Source organism: Pteropus vampyrus, unplaced genomic scaffold (genome assembly GCF_000151845.1).
Source record: "Pteropus vampyrus isolate Shadow unplaced genomic scaffold, Pvam_2.0 Scaffold31, whole genome shotgun sequence".
Classification (NCBI taxonomy): Eukaryota; Metazoa; Chordata; class Mammalia; order Chiroptera; family Pteropodidae; genus Pteropus; species Pteropus vampyrus.
Window position 1 is genome coordinate 7,688,243 of NW_011888812.1, and position 18,062 is coordinate 7,706,304.

Sequence of the window (18,062 nt, forward strand, 5' to 3'; positions counted from 1 at the left end):
CCAGAAATCTTTGAAAAAAGATTTACTCTTTTGAGAGTCATGGATCTTTTTGTAAATCTAAATGGTTAAAAATTTTTATTTCTATTAAAACTATGTATATACAGCAGGACCTCGGATAACATTGTTTTATTCACTGTTATTTTGTTATGACATTGATGAGATGCTGTAGGAACTTAACTCTTGTTTCTGTCGATTAGCCTGTGGTGAAATTTGTTTCATTATACATCATTTCTCTTAAAGTCTCAGAAACAATCAACGATGTTAAGTGAGAACTTATCTATACAGATATTTGCCTACAATTTTAGGGCATTCAAGGGACTGCTTTGATCCGACCAATATGTATTGGTATTATTGTCTAATATCGGTCTTATTCCATCTGTTTTTAAGTACTGAGGAAACCCTTCATTTTTGCCTTCAAATCCACATTCTAATAATTACTTAGACGCAACTGTAATGGCAGTGGAAATGACACTGTCTCTGTCTGCTACAGAGAAATTTGTTAACACTCTTCCTTGAACTTAGGTTTTTAAAGGCCCATATTGTCCAAAGCATTCTCCTAAATTCTAAGAAGGCAGTTTTATTGTATGTTAAGTGAGACTAACAAACATGTTTTAAGGCCAAATTTATGATATGATAGTTAGATTTTTTATATGCTATATATATTTGTATATAATTTATAGTAAATTGGGTCCTCAAGACAATCAATACTTGGAGCATAATTTTACTATTTTAAATTATTATAGAAGCTAAAGGTATTACATGTTTATGTATTTGTTATTGGGCTTAGCTATGATTGATTTTAGTAACAGAAATTCCAATTATAAAATTGTTTGTATGGGCAAATGGGATCTACTTTTCAATATCTGTTTGGGACACTTTCTGGAAATGGTTTGGGCCAAGTATGGAGTTGCTAGTATATCTTTAACATGAAACTCAGTAAGTAACCAAGAGCTTGTTTTATCTCTAAAGAGTTCAAATATTTAGACTTTTATCCACCAAGTGAAGCCCACAAAGTTATCCTTTCTTAAGACTAAAATTACAGTATTTTATCAGCCTTTATTATGCAATGTACATGCATCTCAGGTGATATATCCCAACCAGCAGGACACTACCCAATAAATACTTGTACTGTGCCTGTGACATTGCAAAATGGTCTTTCCTGAGAGCAGCAACACCCCAATCACAATAAGCAAACTCAGCACCCAGGTCTTGTTTTCTACATTGTTTTCTAAGAAAGGATCTGGGGGTCCTGGGAGAAATGGCTGGTTCCAGGGCTGTGGCAGGGAGAATAGAAGATGAGATTGGAATACCTCATGCCAGAAAGCAAGAAAGTAGTCAAAGAAAAATGGGGACGTGTCAAAAAGACACAGAAGCCAGCTTGAAGGGGCTCCCTCGCATTAACCTAATCTGGACAAAATGAGCATTAACATTAAAAGGATAGAAAAAAATTATAATCTGTTGAATAAAATAGGAAACTATTAGCTCATACTAATGATAAATAAATGTATAAGTAGAAATTTTAGTGAGGAATGGTATTTTATGTAGTCTCACAGCATCTCTCTACAAAATACTGAAATACCTGTTAAGTGTGCAATGTTGGTGTAGTGGTGAGCATAATTGTTTTCCAAAATACTCGTTAATTACAAAGGAGAAAATAGTAACTGCACTGTGGAGAAAACTGGAAGAAACCACCTTAAGAGATCAGTTATCTTCATTAATAATGGGACATTTGAAATTGTGTAACACCTGATAGGATGTGTTGAGAAACACTTCTCTTCTGTGCTGTTTCGTCTAAGGATGCATAACCTGAATTTAATCATGAGGAAACATATGAGCCTTCTACAAAGTAATTGGCCTGTAATCTTCAAGGTGTCCAAGTCATAAAGGTCAAGAAAAGTCTGAAAAACTGTTCCAGATTGAAAGAGGCTAAGCAGACATGGCAGCTAAATGTGACTCGTGATTCTGATTTGGATCCTTTTGCTGTAAAGGATATTGTTGGGAAAATTGGTTAAATTTGAACAGGTTCTGAGGATTAAAAGGCAGGAATTTATCCATCCATGTCAATTTCTTGATTTTTTTTTTTATGGTAATATATACTGAAGCAACATTCTTAAAATTTTTAGTCTCAGGACGGTTTTATAGGCTTAAAAATTATTGACGGCCCCAAAGAATTTTTGTTTATGTGGGATACATCTATCAATGTTTATTGTATTAGAAACTCAAACTGAATAATTAAATAATTATTTAATTCATGTGAAAATAATAACAATAAGCCGATTACATGTCGACATAGCATTTTTTAGTAGGAACTATAACTATATTCTGAAACAAAACGAAATTCAATGGGGAGAGTAGCATTGTTTTTCATTTTTTGCAGATCTCTTTGATAGTCGGCATAGTAGAAGACAGTTACCTTTGCATATCTGCTCCTGCATTTAGTTTGTTGTGGTATGTTCTTTTGGTCGGCTTATGAGAAGAAAATCTGTTTTTACATGGTTATGTAGTTGGAAAAGAAAATGATTTTAATAGGCTAAGTAGTTGTGGATATTCTTTGATACTACATCAAAATTTCTTAAATGTAAGTTTCTTAAAGGTTAGTTGCAGTGTGGAATCTGAAAACATATCAATGAATTTTTCATACTCAGTTATGCTAAAATCCATTTGTCTACCTCACAATGTGAATAAGTCTTTCATCCATCATGGTTTTGTAACTTTATGCATTGGTCATTGGAAAACACTGGTTCCTCAGTTTTGCAGATCTTAAAAATGTTGACACAGTACAAAATACCACAAGTATCACCCCCAGTCTCATCGAAAAAACCTCCTCTCTCAAGCTTATGATAGTAGATAGAAGTTTTTCAATATTCTGATTTTCACTAAAAAGTTCAAATACTGTTGTTGCTTGGGGTTTCTTTTGAAGCAACAGACTCATTTCATTCGTTTTTTTAGAATATGTCTGCCAAATCTGAATAATCATAGTTTTTCCGTCTGTTTCCTTTCATGTAAAATGGTGCTCCATGGAAAGAATGGGGCTAATTCAGCTCATGACTCAATTGCACAGATGTTTTTCCTCAAGACAACCATTGTATTTGGTACACAGAAAAAGTGCTTTATGCATACATATCATTTTGTTACACAGAACATTAAAAAGACGTGACTCAAGGGTAGAGATTTAATAACATTAATGATTTTACTACTTCATCAAGGGACATTCTTAAACGAAACTGACTTTTCTTTTTCACTGCAGGTAAGTGAAGAATATAGTGACTTCCCCTCAGGTGTTATTGCTCTCCTTCGTGTTAAGGTTCCCGCAGTTTACCCACCACTGCTTTTGTGCCATCTATGCAAATGCCGACACACTAAAGCACACAAATAATGTCTTAGTTTTTTTGACTTTCAGGGGCATTCAGGGTCATGGACCACACTTTGAGAGTCACCACATTGACGTATTTACGGACATCTTGTTAGCAACTCAATCTAACATGGTTAAGGAAACAAAGTTACATATATGGGGTTTGTAATTTTGTTTGAGATTATTTCAAAATTAGAAAAACATAAGTAAATGTTGGCCTTTCAGATGTTGAAAACTAAAATGTATGAGAATAATCATTTGCAAGTTTCAGCAATATACCAGGAAGTTCTTGCGCAGATTAAATGACGTAATGTCATTTAGCAGAGTTCTCGGCATCTAGTTGATGCTTAGTAATTGATAACTATAATAGTTACTATTCCTGTTTAGTTGGTAGAGTGTTAACTGCAACCCTGTGCTTTTTACATGGTACCTCCGTGTTCTTTAGGGGATCCTAGATTGAGATGATTTGTGTCAAGTTCTTATCCTTAGTTCTAAGAGTAAAGAAGGAGACTAAATCAAGCACTTTTGCTTTTATTTTGATTTAATTTGTGAAAATTGCTCTTTTAACAATTTAAATAAAGAGGTTTTTTTTTTAAATATTGAAGTATATCGATCTTCAAAGTGTTAATTTTCATAAAGATTCATTTCAATAGCCGATATTTTCAATTTTATGGTAATTTTTTCAAAAGTTCTTGGTTTTGTTTTGTGTTTTAAAGAAATAAAAGCAACTGTTAAGCTTCTTTTTTCTAAATACCAAAGTGAGAGACTCAGATCTTGAAAAGGATACTTTTTTCTTGTGGCAAGATTTCACAAAACCAGAACAGAATCTTGTAGAACAAAGTGACAGGTTAAAATGAAAAAAGGTTACTTTAAAAAAAAAAAAAAAAGAGCTCAATCAGCATATTTGGAAGAAAGGTACTGTGTGATATTTGACTTCTAATTAATTTTAGCTATCTTTCTCTTTGGAAGAAGGGAGGAATGTTATGGAGGGTTACAAAAACATCTCTTTTGCTTTCCAACTTGATTTTTAGCTCATGGTCATCCTGCATGGAAAATTGGTCAGCTCTGCCCCAAATCTCATTGGTAGCAATTTTATTTTTCAAGTCAAGAAAGAGAAGAAGTAAGCTACCTCAAGAAAAGAAAAGGAAAAACAACTTACTTTTCTAAAAAATAACAGAGAAACATTTTATATGATTAAAAAAAATGCTGAAACATAATCATAGGAACATTGCCTCCTGGGAAACTCTGAAGCTTTTTTCAGTTCCAAGATATGATGGTTTATTAACCAGATTTCTAAAACCATTGTGTCCTCCCTCTCCCTAAAGCCATGTGTCTGATCAGTCATAAAACCCTTCAGCGTCTCACTCAGAAGTCTCTCCCAGCTGGCCTGCCTCCCATCACCACTGCTGCCTCTCTCCTTCCGGCCCTGTTCTGCCACGGGACTAATGCAGCAGCTGCTGTGTTCTCTCCTTGTCGCCGTCACTGTTTATAACAGACTGTGTGTCCTCTTCTCTGCCACTAGGATTTCCTTCCTAAAAAACAAGTGTGATCTTGTCACTTCCCAGCTTAACAGCCTCTGCCGTGTACTCATAACACGGGATGAAATGTAAACTTGTTTCAAGGCCACCTTCATAGACTGTGACCTGTGCATTTACACAGGGCCCATGCTTAGAAGGGCCCAGGCTTGGTTTTATGCTCTGCCGTCACCATCTTGAAATTCTTAATACTTTTTGAACAGGGGGCTCCACATGTTTATTTTGCACTGAGCTGCACAAATTATATAGCCGGTCCTGCTTTTTATCTTGGCACATGCAACCTCCACCAGCTTCCTTCTATAGAATTTTTTCTTGTTATTTTTCCCTATGCACCACATACCCCATTCACAGGGATTCTTACAATATGCTGTTCCTTTTCCCCACTTTCTGCCTTTGCCTCCTCCTCATTCTCTGCATGGCCTGTTCCTATTCTAAGACTCCGTGCAAAAGTCACCTATTTAAAATCCCACTCTGCAAGTGTGAGTTGCTTTCTCTGTGCATGTTTTGTTCATATTTATTAGAGCAACAGCTGGGTTCACACATACCCCTTCACCTGTGACCTGTTTGAGTGTATCTCCTATTATCCTCAGAGTAGAGTCTGACATATGGGCACTACTTGGTATGTACTTCTTGAATTTATTTAGTTGAAACATAGTTATTGATCTTTTGTAGTGTGCCATGTACTGCTGGCTCTGAGTGTGTAGTGGTAAAGAAAACGACATGAACTCTGCCCTGATAAAGCTGACAATTTAGAGAGTGAGATGCTTTGCCAGGTTGCAAATGCCTGTGTTCCTGAATAAATGAATGAACATGTGCTAGGGTTTTAGGGTCTGAGTTCGGGATGGGAAAAATTCTGCCTCCTTGACTAGTGGTGGTGGTATTATAAGCATTGGACTACAAGAAAGTCCTGCATTTGGAAGCAGTCCTAAGTTCATTTTTTGACATTAAAGAGAAGGGTAGACATCAGAGTTCTGTGCTTTCATCAAATCTGACACACCACTGATTGTGAAACAGTGATGTAGCTTATAAGCTTTTAGAAGGAAAAGTCACCAATTAAATTGGTATGCCATCAGTTAGAAAGCTTCCTGATTTCAAAGATAAAACGTGAATAAACACGTGCATCTTGGAATAGATGAAACCAGTAATTCAAAGGTTAATGACAGTAAAATTGAGTCAAAGAAATGCTTGGACACTAAAGTCATGGCTAAAAATAATATATCATGACCACTGATTCCGCAGATGGTACAGTAACAAATAAATCACTTTTTAAAGCAGAGTCGGATGTGCATGGTCAACTTGAAAAAGTGTATGCAACTGATACAAAGAGGAAAAGATTTAATGATACAGATAATGCCTCCAGCAGCCTGTGCTAGTTATGAAAAAATTACATTTGACATAGTCATCTTTATAGATATGGGCAGATATAAGAAAACATTTGTATAAGACTTTACAGTTTCTGTAGGGTGGGTGTTACTTTTTCTTTCTTCTTTTTTTTTTGGCTTTATTTATTTACTTATGGTGACATTGGTTAACAAAATCCAATAGGTTTCAGCTGTACACTTTAACAGTAAGATATATCTATATTTACACTGTGTGTTCACCTCCCATAGTTAGATTTCTTTCTGTCACCACATATTTGACCCCGTTTACCCCGTCTACCTCCCCTCTTCCCCCACCCCCTACCCTCTGGTAACCACTGGTTCATTGTCCATGTCCATGAGTCTCTTTGTCCTGTTCATTTGTTGCTTTTAGGTTTATATCCCACATATAAGTGATATCATGTGATTTTCAACTTTTTCTGTCTGGCTTATTTTGCATAGCATGATTTTCTCGAGGTCCATCCATGTTGTCGCACATGGCAGTATTTCATCTCTTCTTATGGCCGAGTAGTATTCCATTGTATATACGTACCACAGCTTCTTTAGCCAATCATCTATCGTAGGACACTTCGGTTGTTTCCATGTCCTGACCACCGTGAATAATGTTGCTATGAACATCTGTGTGCAAATATCTTTTCAAGATATGGGTTTTCAAGTCTTTGGAGTAAATACCCAGTAGAGGGATTGCTGGATCCTATGGTAGATCAATTCTTAGTTTTTGAGGAACCTCCATACTGTTTTCCATAGTGGCTGTACCGATTCGCAGCCCCACCAGCAGTGTATGAGGGTTCCTTTTTCTCCGCATCCTCTCCAACATTTGTTATTACTTATTCTGTTGAGTATAGCTATTCTAACAGGTGTGAGATGGTATCTCATTGTGGTTTTGATTTGCATTTCCCCAATAGCTAGCGATGTTGAGCATCTTTTCATATATTTGTTGGCCATTTGCATGTCCTCTAGAGAGAAGTGTCTGTTCAGGTCCTCTGTGTTATTTCTTATTGTAATAGAATTCCTGAAGGTTAGCAAAGCTTGAGGATGGGGCCCTCAGTCAACGAGTGACTCCAGGGCTTTTAACTGCATCCCATGCTTTTCAAACAAACTCTGTGTCTTGGTCAGCTCTAGCTACCCTCACAAAATATCATAGTCTTCATATCTTAAACAATAGACATTTATTTCTCATAGTTCTGAAGACTGGGAAGTCCAAGATCGAGGTCCTGGCAGGTTCAGTTCCTGGCGAGGGCCCACTTTCTGGCTTGTGGATGGCTACCTTCTTGCCATGTCCTCACATGGCCTTTCCTTGGTGGTGCATGTGGGGAGAGAGAGCTGTTTTCTTCTTATTATGAGGACACTAATCCTGTCATGAGGGCCTCACCCTCACGACCTCATCTAAGCCTAATTACCTCCCAAAGGCCCCACCTTCAAATGCTGTCACATTGTGGGTTAGGGCTTCAACTTACACATTTTGTGGAGACAGATATTCAGTGCCTAACACTCAGCCTCCGTCATAGTAGCAACATCACCTTGGAATCCTAAGTATAGTAATGTTAGGGATATTTGTTTGCATTTTTGCATCTCAAAAAGTAAAATTCAGATGTTTCCATGAGTAGGCTGTTCCGCTGCCCCCCCTCCCCCAAGTGTAGAAAATACACATTCTTCGAAAATTTCTTCAAAAGTGCCTTTTCCAAAGATCAACAATGCCTGAACCAAGGGTAGAACTCAGGGCTTTTTCAGAAGAATGGGACCCATTCATGCCTATCTAAAGAACAGATTCACATGGTATCAGGTTTTTATTTATTACAGGTAGTTGTTCTAATTAAATAGGTTATATTGAATAAAATATAATAACCTTGGCTTAAAATAAAGAAATACTTGCTTTGGGATGGAATTCTGATGATGCTATGATGAATTTTTTGATTTGACTGAAAGTGGGTCTCTTCATATGTGATTAAAATTGTCACGAATATATTTTCAAGGGCAACGTGAAGAAAAAATGGACAGTTATTTGTATAGCATCTCTGATCGTTATAATTAAATGAGCCTTTACAAATGGAGTCAGATGAATTATTCCCTTCTAGGTCGCAATCACTTTTTCTCTGGAGCTACACAGGGAGGCTTTCTCTGAGGGGTACGAGGTGGAGGGATATGGTAAAGCCTGGGGGAAATAAAAAATAAGAAAAGGGAGGAAGTAGAGAGAGATTTTGGTTAGGGGAGTTTTTATTCCTTGTTTTCCCCTTAAAATTAGAGAAAGCACAGGGAGCCAGCCCTGGGGTTCCGCACGCGAGTCTACACGAGGTGAGATCGCCACGGAGGATTTGGCTCCGACCCGGTCCGCAGCGGAACAGCAGGACTCGGGGCGGACGCAGAAGGCAGTGGGGGCTCTGCCGGCACGTTTCAGGCCCAGGGAACCTGCGCATGGATTGCGTTTTAATGAGAATGAAAATTTCTTTTTAATGGTGGAATTATGGAAAATTCCAAGAACCGAGGGCCGGACTACTCTGGCCTCGCAGTGTTTAGTCAGACTTCGCAGGTACCTGTTTATTTACCAAGGACGAACCCAGTGTCACTCCTGAAAAGACAGAACGTTTTTATGAGAAGCTTTTTAACAAGCATGGAATTAAAACCATGTCTCAAGATTATCCCCCTCCGAACTTTAAAAAAGGAATATAAAGCCTATGAAGCCAAGCTCCGCCTCCTGGGTAGTTTTGACTTCTTCGTCCTGGGTGCCAGAATCTAGCGACTCTTACCCCACATCTAGGGAGACATTTCTATGACGGAAAGCTCCAGTACCTGTAAACCTTCTGGCCAAGAATCTATCCAGAGAGATCAACGAATCAAAGGCGGAGCTGTCTTAAACATCTGTAAAAGTGGTTCTTTGCAGCACCATACGCATCCGTTACACTGGAATGCAGGTTCAGCACATCATGGAAAACATTCTCGCTTCCCGAAAAGGCTTTCACAGAAATTGCGGGAGAAGTGGGAGAGCGTGAAACTCGTACGTGAAAACTCAGAGATCAATTTCCCTTCCCGTCTTTGATTTGTCAGCAGTCAGAGCGAAGCCAAAGGAGTACGCACTGCTAGTCAGAAGCAAAATAAAGCAAAGAAAATAACAAAAACAAAAAGGATATCATCAAAAGGAAAAGGGGAAGAAAAGAAACAAAAAGGTTATTAAACAGGCTAGAAAGGCTACATCAGCCCTAACTACAGAGGAGGCAGCCCCTAAAACCAGAGGGACTCCAGGACCCTGAACCCCAGAAGAAAGAGACCCCCCCATGTCTGAGATGAAAGAGACCTGCAGAGTAAAAGTGCAAGACAATTCTGAAGAAGAAATTCTACTATTGGTCCCAATAGGAAAGTCTCCCACCAAAGAAAATGTAGAGATACAAAAACATGCCACAGGAAAGAAGTCTCCACGAAAGAGGCCCAGTCCCAACACACATCATGCGAAGAAGAGGAAGGTCTTCACAGCTTTGGAGACCCTGAGAGGGACAGAGCCTAAAACCCCAGGGAAAGGCCCAGGGAAGAAGCCAAGAATCAAAGAAGAGTTGGAAAAGGAACTCTCCCTTGGGGAAAAAAGACCCAAGACAGACACCCCAAAAGCCAGAGGCCATGTTCTCTACCGCAGCTAATAAATTTGCAAGAAAAGCTCTCCAACCCTCAAACAATGGTCCAAAAATCCCAAAGTGCCCCAGTCAACCTAAAACCAGTGACTCATCCAGGAGGAAACATCAGAGCTGCCCAGGTATTTTCAAAAATACCTGGGTCCTGACCCCCATCAATGACCTTCTCCAAGAGCAAGGCCTAGATATAATGTTAAAAAAACCTGCACAAGTAATTCTGATGTGTGTTCATGAGTGTAAGAAATAGGAGCTTGAATTCATTTTTAAAATTGCTCTTCTGTTTATTTGCCAATATAATGGAAAATACAAAAAAAAATTAGTAAGTACAAAAGACTCGTACTTTTTATATCTCTTAATATTATAAAACATTTTATATGAAAAGAAAGGGGTTTAAAAAACTGTAATACATTCTTATAGTTATAAATCGAATTGAATGAATTTAGATTTAAGAAGGTAAAATTGGTAGGCATTGAATATAGTAATATTTTTCCAAGAGTCTCTCTTTCTCTGCTAATTACTTTTTTCAGGACCTAAGGATAGGGAGAGTGGTCCACAACTAAAACATTTTCAGCCTTCATCTCCATGCCCCGTATTAAGCTCTCGGAGTACTTTATTCATGAGACTGGATGGTTTCTAAGGTTTCTATAACTCAAAATGTTTCTGTTTCTATGAGAATAATAGTGTCTCTGGAGGACAGATGGAAGAACTGAGTTGTTTCTCAGTTTATCTTAGTGCTTTAAAATGCCTAAAATGAATGGTACTCCAGTGAAGGACCCTGAACCCCAGAAGAAAGAGACCCCTATGTCAGAAAGCACCTTATGTTACTGTGATTCATGTGGACGTTTCTTATCAGCATGTAGTTTTATTTCTATAGAGAAGAATTTAAGAAGTATTGATAAGATGATTTTAATAAGTCAGCTGTGTCAGCCTAGATGTATTTACTCATTTAACAAACATTTGAGTGATCTCTGCTATATGCCAGGCTTTGTGCTAGGTGTTGGGAATATAAAGACGGCAAAGAACGATTCATGTTTATTAGGAAATAGAGGCTCTCTGAATAATACACTACGGTAAGTGCTTAATAGGGTCCTATGGAAGCTTCGTCTGTAGGAACATAGCTGAGGGAGTAAGTAGTTTTCCCTTGGGGGAAATGAGAATCACGAAAAGTCAGTCCACAGAGGTGGTGACACAATTTGAATCTTAAATGATAAAAGTTCTAATTTAGGAAAAGATGGGGAAGGGTGATGTAACAGGAGTTTCATAGTGGTTAGTACCTGAAACTTAGGGAGAGAAACAGATTGTTTATTTGGAGCAGATGTAGGGACAAAGGAGAATCAATGTATTATTGTTGGCTTTTATTAATAGAAAATTCTAAATAATGCACGAGTTTATGTAGATTAGACCTATTTTCTAGCATTCTCAGACCTAGTATTTCCAGACATCTAGGAGGTGAGGAAGGGGAGGGAATGAAGAAATTCTTTCCATGATCTCTAAAATTATTCTTAGAGGAAAACTGAGATGTCAGTTTGTTGAGCAAAATGAAAATAATGATGGCCAGACTTAAAAGTGTGTTAAACATGAGGCTACTCTGAATATGTTCCTGGCATTTCTAGGTTTGAACCTAAAAATGTATTATTAGTTTTCATACTGAGAGGTGTTTTAGCAGCATCTTGAGAATACTTATGGGTACAGTTCCTTTTCTGTCAGTTCCAGACCTGATCTTGAACTAATTTAGGAACTTCTGAGTAAAAACCAAAAGTGTGACTGTAGGAGTGGGGCACCCATGCCTGGAGGTGATGGAATGGCTTGAGACAGGCAAGATATTCATTATATAGCTTGCACTCCCTTGCACTGCACATAGAGCCTTGTACTCCCATGTGTAGCTCTACGGTTATGAGTAGTATGTGCTTGCTGTTATTCCACAATTGTGGTTATGTGGTTTTCAGTGGAATAGTAGATAAAGGGGAATGAATGGTTATCATCAGCCCAGCTATTTCTTAGCCTCATTCCCTACTGTTTAAGCCAGAGTTGATTTTTCTGCTTCCATTTCTAGTGAGTTGACTGCCTTGAACAGCTCATAGCAATCATCACAGTATTTTGGTCTTAGCCACAAGGCTGACAGACAGCGGGTCAAGACCATCTCAGACTCATTTCAGTCTGAAAAATGGGAGGGGGGCACGATTGTATTTGGCCACAACTGTAAGTCGCAAGATACCAGCCCATCCAATTTCAAACACTGAATGATTTAAATCAGTAAGAATAAGCAACAGTATTATCTTTACATAATGGTATATAATCTAATAATGGAATTCCTTAGTTCTTTAATCTCTATGAGAATTTACAACCACAAGATTTTTACAGTGAGACATTGAATAAATGGAGAGCCTGGAGGGAATGTCACATTTTCTTTCTTCATAAATTTAATTGAAATGTTTAATGCAGCCCTAATAAAAACTGAGACTAGACAAGTAAGGATAACCAATACACTTTTGAAAAGGAATAATAAAGGAGCCTTGCACTACGAAAAATAGTAAAACTTATCTTAAAGCTGGAATAATTAAAACGAGGGCATTATGAAAGAATAGAAAAATAGTTTAATAAACAGACTGTAATTTGGGAATCAGAACCTGGTAGGTACAAGCTGTCCAATGGCTTTGTATTCCCCGCTTGATCGTTGGATGTGGATGTCATGGGAAGAGTATGATCTTGGTTCAGGCGACTCTGAAGCTGAGGCACTCCCTGAAGGGGCTGACACCCGAAAGCTTTTTGCTGTTGATACTCCGGGAGCTGGGGCAGCCAGAAATCTTTAAAGTGACAAATGGATGGCTCTCCTCTTCCAATTGCAAGCTTCAGATTCACTCGTTTATATAGCTTTATCCTATGTACTTGTAGGGTATTGATTTTAACTTATCACAGCTCCTACTCTGGCGGAAAGACTCGACGGAGGCTGTCATCCTTTCGGCCTTTGTTGTGGGCAAGGTCCTGAGTACTGTACCTCTCCAAAGGCTTTGGTGAACTTCCTCCTCCCCAGCAGTGGGCTGTTGCTGAGTTGTGGACTGGCGGTCTTATGAAGAGCCTTAGGTGTGGGAGGTGGTGAAGGTGGAAATTATGTGTATATGGTACTGTGTTATATTATGTGTCTATGGTGCTCACTTCAGTTCCGGGTCCTTAGTACATCTTTGTGCTGATGTCTAAAATTAGAGGATTCTTGTTCATCTGGGTTGGCTTCTGTCGGCAGGGTCAGATCAGGGCTGATAAGCAGTAGGAAGGGGGAAAATGCCTACATTTATTTCCTTGGGTCCTAGCAAAGTAGCTGCCTCCCACCTCAGCCTTTGAGAATACCCGTCATAATTCTCTTGATTGCCTGGGCCCAGAGAGAGGCGTCTCCTGGGACATATATACAAGGGACATATAATAGGGACTTCCCATTTCTACCTCTGACCTTTGCTGTCTGCATGGGATATTCGAAATGGCAGTGGCCCTCTTGAAACCAGAAAGGGGGCCAGCCTAAGTGAATAAGAGAAGAAGGTGGAAACACCCTGGGTTCTTTGTGACATTCTTGAGCAACTGAACAAAAAGACCCAATTCCTTGTCTTTACTAAGCTTAATTCTAGTGGGATCAGGTAACAACAAACATGCATTATTAAAATACACAGTGTATTACAAGGGGCGAACGTGACAGGATGAAATAGCAGGGAAAGGGGACACGCAGTGTTAGGGGAGGACTGGTTGCATTTTTTAAAGGGTGGTCAAAGAAGGCTTCTCTGAGAAAGTAACATTTGCTTAAAGACCTGACAGAGACAAGGGTTGCTGAAGAGCATTCCAGACAGAGGGAACAGTAAGTGCAAAAGCCTTGAGTGTATTTGGAGAACATTCTGTGTTTAAAGAACTGCTAAGGGCCTCTGTGCCTAGAGCTTGGGAGCAACTGGGAGAGTAAGTGGAGATGAGTTCAGAGAAGTATTAGGTTGTTGCCAAAAGACTTTGGCTCTTACTTTAAGTGAGATGGAACCCTTTGAGGTTTGTGAGAAGGGGAGGGACGGGATCTGATCTATGTTAAAAAAGAGAAAGCCCACAGCAGAGGCAGTGAAGGTAAGAGAAAAAAGTAGTGTTAACTGGACTAGAACTTGATTCAGGGTCATCAAAATTTTTACTTATCTTCAAAAACTTGCTTCAGAAGCCATTTTGCTTATTCTAATGTGAACACAAAGAGCTTATTTGAGGATTCTTGTTAAATAACATTGTTTCTGAAAGGATCACTGAGGTTTTTTTTTTTTTAGCAGCATATCTATACCAGACTCTACAATATAAGTATAATTGTCAAATCCTGTGAGATTTAAAAGAGTAAATTCGATTCAGGGATTGTGCGGTGGCTTTTATTACTAGAGAGAAATTTTCCTAAATGTCGGTATATGGTGCTAGTGTGACAATGTATTTTGCTTTTCCCAAAATAAAGAGATAAATTTGGCTTATTTTATTCCTGAATAAAATTTTGCATTTAATAAAATGTATCTTTCAACCTTTGATTTTTTTTTTCTCGTGAATTTATGGCTCTAATAAAAGGCAGAGTTCTTGTGGTACATTTTGTGAACCATTTATAGTTAAGACATGTTAGACTAGCTATCGTGAAATGACAGCCTGATATCTGGCTCTCCATTACACGAACACACATAATAACTCACTTATATTGGAATAGTATGTCGTTAACAGCAGATAAGGTATTTTCCAGGGCAGTTATGATCTTCTCTAGTTTACTCATGGATTCCTACCTAGATCAATACTTTTCTTTGAGGCTAAGAATCAGATCTCTCGTGAATCAGCTCTTTAGTTTTAGACATAAATCCTTTTAGATCAAGCATGGAAACCTCCTTTGTGAATTAATGCTGCACACTCTGATGAACCAACATTGACTTCGGACGAAGAAAAATTTATTTTAGGGAGCTGGATTATTAAATTCCACCCTCCCTCCCTTCCCTTCCTTACGCCTACAACACCCGGTATTCCTAGGTGGTCTCCCATCCAGGTACTAACCAGGCCCGACCCTGCTTAGCTTCCGAGATCGGGCACGTTAAGGGTGGCATGGCCGTAGACAGAATAAGCTGTCTTAGCCCGGCAAACTGCTCTAGGTGATGTGAGAGTAGAGTTCGTTGAGGAGAGGAAGAAGAAAGTAACATTTATGGAGTGCCTCCTCTGTGCCCGCAGATAGCACTTGAGCCTCACCCCATAAGCTGGGTTATATAACCTTCCTTTTCACAAGGAGATGCTGAGGTGTGTAGAGGATGGATATGTGGCAGGCTCAGAGAGGAGATGTGACTCGCTCAAAGTCATTTAGCAAATAAGTGTGGAAATGAAATTGATATCCATGTTTGGGTGACCTCACAGTCTGTGCCATCTTCTCAAAGGGGCTCACTAGTGAAGGTAGAAGTAAACACTAGACATTTCCTCAAATGAGATGAATTTTGTTTCTCCAGGGTCTCATTTCTCAATTTGTTATTTCCATGAGCCCTATCTGGACCTTAATAGTCTTGTGCAAAATAGAACACTGAGGTCTTTCATTGTAGTTTTATTATGTAGCTTTATTACTATGCATTTTATGTGGATTTTTAAAATATAGTGACTATTAACTATTAACCAAGCTCCTAAATTCCAATACGATCGTATTCATTTTGTCTTCATTTTAATAAGATGGACTTTTTGTTTTAGTATTTCACATTTTCAGATATTTTACAACATAAAGACTTCTTCTTGAAATTATAAAGCAATTAAAATCACCAAACCAGTGAAATTTAAAGGGTAAATAACATTATGATAGGAATCATATTTTATTATTTCTACCTAGGGGCCTAAGAAGTGGTCATTATTGATTTATAGGAGGAGGACTGATTAAGGAACACTCAGCCAGCTCTGTGACAATGTTGGCATTCTTATTACAGAGATATTGTGTCGACTCTATATCATCTTTTAGGTGGTCTCATGATTGCTTAAAGTTATCCTGCTCTAAATTCATATCAAATTGGGGGAAAAGAGTTTGAAGGGATAATGTTATCAAATGCTTTAATCTTAATCACCATTTATTAATTTTTCTTTTTCTCTCCATTTGTGTTTTTTCCTCTAGGAGAAAAATTCAAAGTGGAAACAAGAACAATTGCTGTTGACTTTGCATCGGAAGATATTTATGATAAAATTAAAGCAAGCTTGGCAGGTCTTCAAATTGGTGTTTTAGGTTTGTATATCTGCCACATTTATAGATTCTTCTTGCATTTATTGTTTGACTTTTACTATGATGGCATGGTTTCTTTTTGGTCATTAGGTGTTCAGTTGATAAAATGACTAGTGAGATCAAAATTGTCTTGTCAATACAATGGATCTTAGATGATATTAATTTATTTACACTTGCATCTTTGTGTTTTTAGTTATATTTTAATAGCTGTCTTATAATTTGGTTGGTTTTCCCTGCCTGCTTTATTTCCGGTCTCTCATTCTTTCTGTATATAGTTAGAGATAATTCTAATAATCACTTAAGGTGGGTGATGCTTACCCATATTTACAGATGAGGAAATGAAGGCTTAGGAAAGCTTTCCTCTGCCTTTTGTTCACTATGACTCCTTTCCCCACAGAAGCCTTTTTAGACATTATTTCTCCTGATCTTCCGTCTCATGAAATTTTAATACTACAGGTACACTGTACATCTCATTTATGTACTACATGTATGTCTGTACTTTGTAAATAACAATAATAAGATCTCATACTCCCCACCCCAACCCAAACTTTGTCCTCTTGGGGGAGACATCACCCCGTTTGGAAGAGTGGCTTAGGGAGCTTAAAGACTTGCCTCAGGTCACGTGAAGACGGAGTGGTGCAGCTGGGATTCAGCCCTCTTATTGTTTTTCCAGGACTACTACTCCCTTTTGCTACAGCGGAGCTACCTTGCTCTCATGACCAAACACAGATGTTTTTGCTGAGATGTGGAACTGTTGGACCTGGTTAGGGAAAAGAGTCACCAGATTTTAAGGGAAAAAAAAATGGGCTTTGAAAAGTTACCCACCATTCTTTGAGTCTTTTCTCGAAAGAAACAGGGCATGTAGTTCAGAAAAACTTTGCTTCTTCGTTAAACCTCTTTATTCCACTGCCAAAGTTGGTGTAAACTTGGTAATTGCCATCGTTTTCTTTACTGGGCTATAAAAGGAAGAAAAATGAAGAGAAAAATACTTGAAAAAAGTTTCCTAACATTTCTTTAGTCAAGACCCCACCTCCCTTCCTCGTACTGTAAATGGATTGTTTTATGTAGTTTCTTCTTAAGGCAATTTTTAAAAAGGTAAATACCTATACAGTGACTTTGGACGTGAGGTTAACCCTGGCTTTGACATGCCATTTTTTTTAGCTTCTGCCTGGTCCATATCGCAGGTCACCATATCCCACCTCCCCCACGCTGCTGCTCTCCTACTTATGGGAGCACTGATAGCAAAATACGAATGCAAACACAGGTCAAGTTTTTGTGTTGTGTCTACATGTTCTTTTCTAATACTTACCATATTGCCTGGGGTCTTTCACAGCTTCCTCTCTCTTAGATCTGGAATCCCACTAACAAAGGTAAAATTCTCGACTTTTTAAACTTCCAAATCAGTGGCAGCTATAACTTATTAGGTTAAGACACTTCCGTAGTCCATCCTGACCCCCTTCAAACTAGTCATGGACTGGAGAACGAAGCCCGTCTCAGGCCGAGAGGTGGATGGAAGAGCCCTAATGAGAGGAGACTTAGCTTCAATGTGTTCTTAGAGAAACACTTTCTTTCAGAAGTAATTTAGTTAATCATAATTGTTCTTAGCGTTACGCACATTTTAGCTGCTTTTCACTGGATAACTTTGAAACTATAGATACTCAGGGACTATGCCACTGAATATGAAAAATGTTGGACATCAGGTTGCTGCGGGGCTGGAGGGTTTTTAAAGGCACTCTTCATCTGTTCTTTCCTGACTCGGTCTATAGAAAGTCTACAATGTGAGCTTAGGTACAATAGATAGATCTGTTCGGGATGAGAGCACAAGGCGCATGATTCCCAAGCATGTTTTCCCACTTCTAGAATCCTAGGATTCGTGTCAGTATATAAGCATTGATGTTTAGACATAAGGATTGATATTTTCTTAGGCCACATATGCCAATGGAAGCATTGTTTTTATAGTCC

The 18,062-nt window shown here is 38.4% G+C and overlaps 1 protein-coding gene and 1 pseudogene across 1 annotated transcript in view; one reads left to right on the top strand and one right to left on the bottom strand.

Moving 5' to 3' along the window:
- Positions 1-18,062, top strand: part of HSD17B12 (hydroxysteroid 17-beta dehydrogenase 12) — a 139,627-nt gene that overhangs the window by 65,933 nt on the left and 55,632 nt on the right. The window contains exon 4 of the mRNA XM_011356846.2: positions 15,996-16,103. Within this exon, the coding sequence (XP_011355148.1) occupies positions 15,996-16,103 (108 nt within the window). The remainder of the gene's footprint in view (positions 1-15,995; positions 16,104-18,062) is intronic.
- LOC111737863 lies at positions 14,863-14,971 on the bottom strand (annotated as a pseudogene).